General features: G+C 35.5%; 1 protein-coding gene across 1 annotated transcript; it reads right to left on the bottom strand.

The window, feature by feature from the left end:
• Positions 1 to 1,731: 1,731 nt before the first annotated feature.
• Positions 1,732 to 2,193, bottom strand: LOC132045501 (uncharacterized). The gene has a single exon (XM_059436089.1). It carries the CDS (start codon positions 2,119 to 2,121, stop codon positions 1,732 to 1,734), a length of 390 nt encoding a protein of 129 aa, XP_059292072.1. The 5' UTR covers positions 2,122 to 2,193.
• Positions 2,194 to 9,879: the final 7,686 nt, after the last annotated feature.

Below are 9,879 nucleotides of genomic sequence, written 5' to 3'. Positions count from 1 at the left end.
ACATAGAATCGAAAACTTTAAGATGCGCAAATAGTCTTAGTCATATTCAAAGGTATTAGTGTTCACTTGACAACCTTATTCAAACACACACCCTAATGCACCGGGACACCATATCTCTGGTATAATCAAAGGTTGCAAAATGAGAGAATGGATGTTATATGAATGTTTCTCCGCTCGGCCCGAAGCCCGCGGCGAACAAGCCGGCCGCGAGCCAAGCAGCACCGGCCAGCAAGAAGAAAAGGCCCAAGAACAAGCGGCAAGCAATTGCCGGCCATCGCGGCCATCAAGAAGCCAGCCAAACAAACAAGCTGTTTGTGGCCGATGCACAGCCGGCTAAAGGAGGGAGTGATAGGCATATTATCATAGTTAGTAGCTATTCTAACAACACATAGAATCGAAAACTTTAAGATGCGCAAATAGTCTTAGTCATATTCAAAGGTATTAGTGTTCACTTGACAACCTTATTCAAACACACACCCTAATGCAAGGATCTCTCGGATAATCAAAGGTTGCAAAATGAGAGAATGGATGATATATGAATGTTTGTCCGCTTCTAACAACACATAGAATCGAAAACTTTAAGATGCGCAAATAGTCTTAGTCATATTCAAAGGTATTAAACAAAACAAGTCACAGTGTCACTTGACAACCTTGTTTGTGGCCAGTGACACACACCTTTGCTAATAAAGGAGGGAGTGATAGGCATATTATCATAGTTAGTAGCTATTCTAACAACAACACATAGAATCGAAAACTTTAAGATGCTCAAATAGTACTAGACATTCATGGATAGACCAAATAATACATGCCATTCTTCTTAAACATAATATTAAAAACATGATGACTATTCGGATACTTAAAAACACCGAACTATCAAGAAAATCAGTTAAATTCATTATATAAGCGATCTTATATGAGGTCCCCTTTAAACATATACTATTTTACTCGAATATACAAATAGGTATGCACATAGTTATAAACAGGGCACGTAACATACATATACACTGAAACATGATTCGAAAGAGGATTAGGACATACATTTTAAGACAAATGAACACACATTTTTAACATAAAAAGCAAAGCATAACTTTTTCTTTCCTTCACTTTCCTTTTGTCAATACCTTCATCTCAACCTTTCAGCCTTAAAAAAGGGAAAGAAAAGGGGACCCCCAAGACACCAGAGAATGCTCATCAGTCATTCCTCCTAGAAAATTAATTCATAAAATGGTACAAACTGCAGAAAACTGAGATGAAACTTCCAACTATTGTTTAGACTGGGGTACCAACAAAAGCAGGGCATTTGGTCTAGTGGTATGTTTCTCGCTTTGGGTGCGAGAGGTCCCGAGTTCGATTCTTGGAATGCCCCTAGTTAATACAAGTTTTTACTTCAATTTTACTACTTGCAACTTGCAGCTCTGATCCTTCACTCTATATTCAAATAAAGCGAGGCCATTAATTGCTAACCTAATTCGATTGGCTAGGGATCTCTAAGATACACTTCATATTTCCTTTTCTAACAGTCTTGGAATTATCAAAAAAATGCTATAATTTATCCTTTTTAGTTTGCGGATATATATACGAAACACACGGATGTGCATGCAACTTATCGGCAACTTTTTTTCCAAGTTTTAGTTTAATTTTACCATGTTCATTGTATAGGAATTTGTAGAACCAATATAAGTCAGCTATATCGCAACGAGAAGAAGTGAGACTAACCTTAATTGTTGCTATCTACTTGTGGGGCGGACGTAGCTTCTCCGGTGAAGGCGCACACAATGCTGCTAGCATGTCTGGACTAATTAATCCTGCACGTTGGAGTTTTTCAATTACTTTTGAAGTAATGTCTGCAGTAACTTCTGCAGTAACTTCTGCTCGCATAGTTCTCTTTTGTTCCTCCATTTGTTCCTCCATTTTTTGGATCCTTTCTTGCATTTCTTGCACTACATCATTTGTGGCATTTGAAGTTGGTTCAAAAGTTCCAGCTTTTCCTTTCAAAGAAGTCTTTGTAACCCCCCGTCCATATAGTCTTAGACGTCCCGGATGTTCTGGACCCATAACGGCTGAGTATGCATCAACAAGCTGACTACCATCTGCGCTTAGTTGTGTTTCAATTTCCTCCATTTCAGCCTAACAAAGACAATCCAACAACCGCACTCAAGCAAACAAAAACTAACAATAAATAATAGATTTCAATAAAAACTTGCAATACATAATATACATACAATTTTACTAGTTGTGTCTTCATTTGACTCCTTGTACAAGCGCCCGGTTTCCTTGCTCTTGTTTCCACAAAGATCTCCTTAAGTGATACATTTCCCTTGGTTTTTTCCTAGTCACATCAAAATGGATATAAAAAATCGCTTAAAATGACAGGTTAAGACTTAATAAAAAAAAAAAAAAAGAGAACACACCAATTTATTGCGGACTAAAGCAAAACTTTTTTTGCCGACTGTGTGCGGATTCAACAACTTCTTCCGATTCTCGATTTGTTTTAGACATTTTCTGCAACGAGAGACAAGAAGATAAGAAGAGAAATTACAAGAAAAAAGAAAGCGATGCAGTAGCGATACCGCGACAGAGAAGAGAAAGGTAAAAAAAAACCTACAACGACGACCCATATCGCAAAGAACGAAAGAGAAGACAGAGAGAGAAGGACACTTGCACCGCAGAAGACAAATGTATTCTGGAAATATATTTTACCTGGAATTTCTCAGACTTCCAATATTCGAGGAGCTCTTTAAATTGACATTCCGGAATATGACCTGGCCTTTTTGCCATTATGATTTCATCAGTAACTTTTGGTTTGTAACAAAGTTTCTTCAAGTCACTTTTATGCCTTCTCCAAGCAGCATGAATTGCATTCAAAGTCCACTTTTTGCCGCCTTCAGAATATCATATTTCTCCTACAATTTTGTGTCATTTTGTCGGATAAACAATACTTTTAATAGATACTTAAATATTGGAAACTTCAAACCTTGGTATATATCCATAAATCATCTTTTGTGTCCATTTTCCTCCAATCAAGTATATCAAATGGGCAAAGGGTCGCGATCTCGCTAATGTACCGAGGAAGCTACCAAACTCTATTACAACATCTTCAGGGACCAATAGGTTGATTGAGCCTATTCAGTAGGATCAATTTACGCTCATGTCGGCTATGCACACTATGCATTTGCGTTCTGCCTCTTTTTCTTTTCTGAGTCGAAGGGCCTAAAGTTAAAAGAAAATGTAAGAAATTAGAAGTCATGGATGAATTTAATAAGTTCGTAAGCTATGTGTTACCTGCTTCAGATTGTTCATTTGTGGGAGGAATTGTAGAATCCATTTGCATTTCGTCCTCGACGGGCTGTTGCTCCTCGACGGGCTGTTGCTCCTCGACGGGCTGTTCTACATGTTGCTCTTCTACAAGTTGCTCACTTTGGTTAGCTTGTGGTGCTACTGGCTGCTGTTCTCCAATTAATTCTAGCAGATGATCTCTCTCTGACCTTATAGCTTGAACAGTTTCGTTTGTGGTTAATAACTGCCGTTTTTTTTTTTGCCAAGTATGACAATGAACCAGGTTTAGCATATGCTCTGGTTTGAGCTGTTTTGCTTCTTGTTGAAGGCCCTTGTTGATTCATGACTATCCAGATCTGTGTAAATCTAAGACTGAACAAGTGAGAAAATCTGGACGACAAAAATAATAAGCATGATACATATTATTAAAAATCTGATATAACACATGATGAAGATGTTGAAGATCATGATAAGATCACTGATCATGATAAGGTTACTTAGGATAAGTACAATCTTATTATTGTTATTGTTAAGTAGTTGTGATAAGCTTAAGTAATAGAGTTTAGTTAAATGTATAACTCTATCATAGACTAGTTTCCTTCATGCATTAGAAGTGTGCTATACGAGTGGTGCATGTGTATAAACTATCTAGCACAGTGGTAAAAGCAGTGACAAAGCTAGTGATAAAAGTTGTGAGAAAGCCAGTGATAGTAGTGATGATTGGGAACAAAAGGATGTGTTGCTGAGAAGTTGGATTTCTGGTACTCTATCAGAAGAAACCATGAGCCAATGTTTCCAGTCTAAGGTGATCACAACACCAACATCTAGATACCATGCTATATCCCATTCTCCAAATAACATAATTTAGTGGTAATTTAAATTACCAGGCTCTACATAGAAAATGATACCTTTAAAGGCTCCTTTGACTCATATGTATTGGAATATATCATTTCGTTGTGTACTGAATTCTCCCTTGGTATCCTGTCTTCATATTTGTTTATCTATCTCTATTTGCTGCTTAGGAGGCTTGATATTATCCAATATGTATTGAGCTAAATCTTCATATAAACATCCCTTTAGTTTCTTTTTTCCCATTTGCCATGCCACGTTACGCTATTGATATCCTCATTACACCAAAAGTCGGGTGGTGTTACAAAATATAGATCCCCTAGTCGTATCTAATTATCAAATGAAAAACATGAGCCAATGTTTCCGGTCTAAGGTGATCACAACACCAACATCTAGATACCATGCTATATCCCTAGTGATGTTTGGCATGCCAGACTTGGGCATCCAAACTCTAAGTTTTTAGAAGTTTTAGACAAAAATAAGTGTATCAATATCACTTGTTAGAATAAAAGTCCTACTGTTTGTGTTAGTTGTCAAATGGGAAAAGGTTGTAAATAGGGCTGAACACGAAAAACCGAAAAACCGAACCAAACCGATAACCAAACCGAACCGGAAAAAAAAACCGACATTTATTTGGTTTGATTTGGTTTGGTTTTTAAATTTAAAAACCGACTATATTTGGTTTGGTTTTGGTTTCAAGTCTTAAAAAACCGAAAAAAACCGAACCAAACCGACTTTATATATTATGTTAAAAATTAAATTTGTATATATATATATGTATGTATTTTAATTTTTTTATGAAAACATTACAATTTATATTATGTTTTTATACTCTTGGGCCATGCTTTTGAATTAAACTAATCATTTTTTTGCACGGATTGCCCTTCTTTTGGGGTGGTCTTTAAATTTTGCCCCTCATCTTTGTGTTCTTTAAGTTTTGCCCTTCGCTTGGATACCTGAGGTTCTGGGTTCGAACCCCCGCTCAGGCATAAAATAAAAAAATAATTTCGCAAGACAGGGCTGGGGAGAGTGTATGCCGGATCCAGCATACAATCCTTAAGGAAAAACCAAAGTTATGCCGGAGGGGGCAGACTTTGCCTTGAGACATTTTTTTTTTTTTTTTTTTTTTTTTTAACTTTTCAAGGCACACTTTTAGTTAAGGCATACTTTTGGTTATGCCTTAATTAAAAGTATGCCCCATAAGGCATAGTTCCTTAAGGAAAAATTTTGCCCCATAAGGCAAAACTAAATTATGCCTTGAGGAAAAGTTATGCCCCCTCCGGCATAACTTTAGTTTTTCCTTAAGGAAGTTATGCCGGAGGGGGCAGACTTTGCCTTGAGACATTTTTTTTTTTTTTTTTTTTTAACTTTTCAAGGCACACTTTTAGTTAAGGCATACTTTTGGTTATGCCTTAATTAAAAGTCTTAAGGCATAATTCCTTAAGGAAAAGTTTTGCCCCATAAGGCAAAACTAAATTATGCCTTGAGGAAAATTATGCCCCCTCGCATAACTTTAGTTTTTCCTTAAGGAAGTTATGCCGGAGGGGGCAGACTTTGCCTTGAGACATTTTTTTTTTTTTTTAAACTTTTCAAGGCACACTTTTAGTTAAGGCATACTTTTGGTTATACCTTAATTAAAAGTCTGCCCCATAAGGCATAATTCCTTAAGGAAAAGTTTTGCCCATAAGGCAAAAAACTAAATTATGCCTTGAGGAAAAAGTGCCCTCCGGCATAACTTTAGTTTTCCTTAAGGAAGTTATGCCGATATACTTTTGCCTTGAGACATTTTTTTTTTTTTTGGTTTGGTTTGGTTTGACAATTTGAATAACCGACTCAATTGGTTTGGTTATTTTTTAAATAAAAACCGATCCAAACCGAACCGTGAGCACCCCTAGTTGTAAATTGCCTTTTGGCTTGAGAAATAAGATTGAAAAGGAACCTTAAGAAAATCAGAATTGTTTGAGGTGTTTGTCAAGTTCTAGAAAATGGTTGAGAAACAGTTTTCTAAAAGCATTAAAGTGTTTCAAAGTGATGGAGGGGGTGAGTTTTCTAGCATTGTAGGAAGCCTGCAATATTTGACACCGACTGCACTAACTCATGCCGTCAACCTTGCTAGCGTTCATGCGAATCCCAACTCGTGCACTTTCAAAGCTGTCAAGAGGATACTAAGATATGTACAAGGAACTATTTCTCATGGGCTATGTATTATATCTCATCCTCATTCAGACCGTATGGCTTCTCGGATGCGATTAGGCGTGTGTGCAACAACAAGAAGATCCACCACCGGCTACGGATATATGTTGGTGCAAATTGTGTATCTGGTCCTTTAGGAAGCAAAACACAGTAGCAAGGTCAAGTGCAGAGGCTGCAAGGTGCGTGCAGGGCCGAATATAGAGCCTTAGTCGCCATGACGTGTGAACTCACATGGATAACTTATATTTTGCGGATATTGGAATCTACCTCAAGTCCGCTCCTACACCGTCTAAGAAGCCCAAACACATATGTAGGATCAAGCATGGTTCTAAGAAGACATATAGAATAATCAAGACAGAGACTTAACCACGAGTTTTAAGCCCTTTCAAACAAGTTCTAAACTTAAAACAATTTCAAACACTACTTAAACAAAGTCGAAGGTTTAACGAGCATTCCAGGTTTCAATCAAGGTTTGTAATCGGCTTTAGTCAATTTTAGTTCTTCAAAATCACCTCGGATATAGCAAGTTTGACGGACTAACGAAGCGGTCTCTAGGACACCATAAACTTGTTCTATTTCCGAAGTTGCACAACAAAAAAAAAAAAAAAGGTTAATACGGACACTATAATCAAAGTTGCAAACAGATTTAGGAAGGAACAGGATAAAATCACCAACAACACTAATCCTTTGGTCAAGAACATAAGCCCTTCCCGACAACCTTGAAATCAAATGACAAAGGTAAGAAGTTAAAGCACATTTTAGAAATTCTTAGCATCGAGGCTCTATTTTTGTCTCCGATTTTAAGACTTAGGGTGAAACAATCGAGCTACAAGTTCCAAAGTGTCTTATGGCCACAAAGTATCCTATGGTCAAAACAAAGTTCATTTTGCAACTTTTAATCCTCAAGGCCATGCATTGGCTAGTTACACCCTCAATCTACAAAACAAGTTCTATGGAGTGTCAAATTTTAAATTGAAGCAAATAATAACATTAAGAGGCCATTATCATGTCCGAGCATCTATTTACGTTGAGAAAAGAGATATCGTTTATCAATAACATGATAACAAAGTTTTGCTTCTTGTTCTTAGATTTGAAGGAAAATACCTAAGAGATAGAGTGAAAGACTAGAACCCGAATTTTTGTTGGTCTCTCGGAAGTTAAAGATTCCTCGCAGATATTGCAAATATGGATCTGCGTATGAATATAAGAAAAAAAGACTTAATAAGTTTGTCATCAATAAAAATCTCAAACAGAATATACGAAAGAAAGATAACATAATGTATCATACATGAAAGATAACATAAGAGATGTATCATAATTCACATCATTATAAAAGGGAATTGTATTCACTACCATAATTGATGAATGGTATATATTTGTACAAAAAAAGATCCTTTGTCAATCAATCGTTCCATCCAATCCCAATCGTATCATATCATGTTTCTTCACTTTTCCCCATCAACCCAATGTTTTGCTTTGAAGAATGATCCAAGAAAAAGAATAATTCCATGGTTAGACTACATAGAGATCACATTTTTATCAAATCCACAAACAAATGCAAATGATTTTTTTCCCCATATGATAAATATGTGATTTTTTGGTGGTCGATGATGGCAAAGTAAGATGAAGAAGAAGATAAAATAAAAATTAAAAAGGAAATGCTTAATTAGATTACCCTCCTCACAAAAAAAAAAAAAAAAAAAAAAGGTTACCCTCCTCACGCGCTTCAACTAAGTGCAACACACACATTATACCAACTCAGCAAAAAGTATTCAATAGGTACAAAAAGTTTTGAAGAGTTCGAGTGTCAAATTGAAACAAGCTTAGGTTTAATGACGAATTTGTGGACAAGTTTAGGGGGAAGTCTATGACTTTTGCCTTAAAAATAAGGAAATTGGGCCACTTCTATTTACAACTGAAGCTACCTAGTCAAGAAAACATACTCCAATATAAGTAAACATCAAACTGATTAATGATATATCAGCATAAAAAAAATATCGTTGCAATATCAATTTGAACAAAACAATTTAAATCCACTTTGAAATACCCCACATTTACTTCGACATGTCTCCTAATATTGCTTCTTGATTTCCCTATCAGATATTTATCATATCCGAGAAACTAAAATCCACAAACAAATGCCGAAGATATTTTCTTTCTACAAAAACCTAGACTTTAGAATGATTCAACAAAATGGAAGAAAAACAACAATTCCATGGCTAGACTACATAAAGTTCCCATTTTTTCAAATCCACAAACTAAAATCCACAAACAAAAACATGCAAATGCAAAAGAACCTTTCTTTCCTTAAAAATCCAGGTCCAACTGAAGGATGATCCCAAGAAATGGAAGTAAAGATCACATTTTATCACACCCATAAACTAAAATCCACAAACAAATGCGTAAGATATTTTTTGTTTCCACAAAAACCCAGTTCACAAATTTCAAAAATGGTCCAAGAAAATGAAAGAAAAAGGTAAATTCTACAGCTACACTACTTAGATATCCCATTTTTTTTCACACCCAGAAATTAATTCACAACCAAATGCAGTAGATATTTTGTTTCCAAAAAAAAAAAAAAAAAAAAAAAAAAAAATAGATTCAAGTTGCTGTACGAAAATCAACAATTCCATAGCTACGCTACATAAAGTTAACATTCTTATCACACCAAGAAACTAAAAATCCACAAACAAACTCATAGAATTTCGATTTTTAAAAATACTACAACAATAATACATGTTAAGAGAGACAACGATGAAGACAATGATGATGCAAACCCGTTGATGCAAAAGGCTAGAACACTAATTAGTCAAGACCACGATGAATTTTGCTTGACAAGCTTCAAATCGAATAAATTAGTCACATTGCTAAAGAAAACCCATTGTTAAAAGCTTAACCGAGAAGAAATATTAGATGAAACGTTTTCCCCGATATGTTTTTATTCGATACGGATCAACTTTTTGGTCAATATTTTTTATTTAGTTGGCGGGTCCAATAGAATAAGTGGAGGAAAAATATTGGGGAAATATTGGGGGAAAGAAAACCGTCCCAATAGCTAAATTTTCTTATATGAGCACATTGCAATAGAATTCTCTATTGCAACGGTTCCAATACCCGTTACTAAATGTACGTCTATAGCATCGGTTATATGACTAACGCGACGGTTTAATTTTAAAAATGTGCTGTTAGGTCAAAGTGTACTTGCAACGGTTAAAACCGATGCAAAATACACTCTATTGCGACGGTTTATTAACTGTTGCTAAAAAACCGTTGCTATAGGCCTATTTTCTAGTAGTGAGATTTTCAACAATGAAATCTATTTTACATAGAAAATCTAGGTCTAGGCTAAAAGTTACGGGTTCATTTGAACCCATAACTATTACTCCCTCCGTTTCAATGTATGTGAACCTTTTCGGATTACGAGGGTCAAACTTTATAACTTTGACCGTAAATTTTGACATAGATTTTTTAAGTTTGTAAAAATAATATTTATATATTTAGAAACTACATAAAAAGTACTATAAGTAATGATAATTTATAGTTCAAATAATTTAGAAAAAA

This window comes from Lycium ferocissimum, unplaced genomic scaffold (genome assembly GCF_029784015.1).
Source record: "Lycium ferocissimum isolate CSIRO_LF1 unplaced genomic scaffold, AGI_CSIRO_Lferr_CH_V1 ctg6809, whole genome shotgun sequence".
Taxonomy (NCBI): domain Eukaryota; kingdom Viridiplantae; phylum Streptophyta; class Magnoliopsida; order Solanales; family Solanaceae; genus Lycium; species Lycium ferocissimum.
This window is presented reverse-complemented; position numbering and strand designations above follow the sequence as displayed.

What these genes read in the sequence shown, in the direction of transcription:
- LOC132045501 (XM_059436089.1), bottom strand. Translation starts at nt 2,121, where the DNA reads ATGGAGGAAATTGAAACACAACTAAGCGCAGATGGTAGTCAGCTTGTT.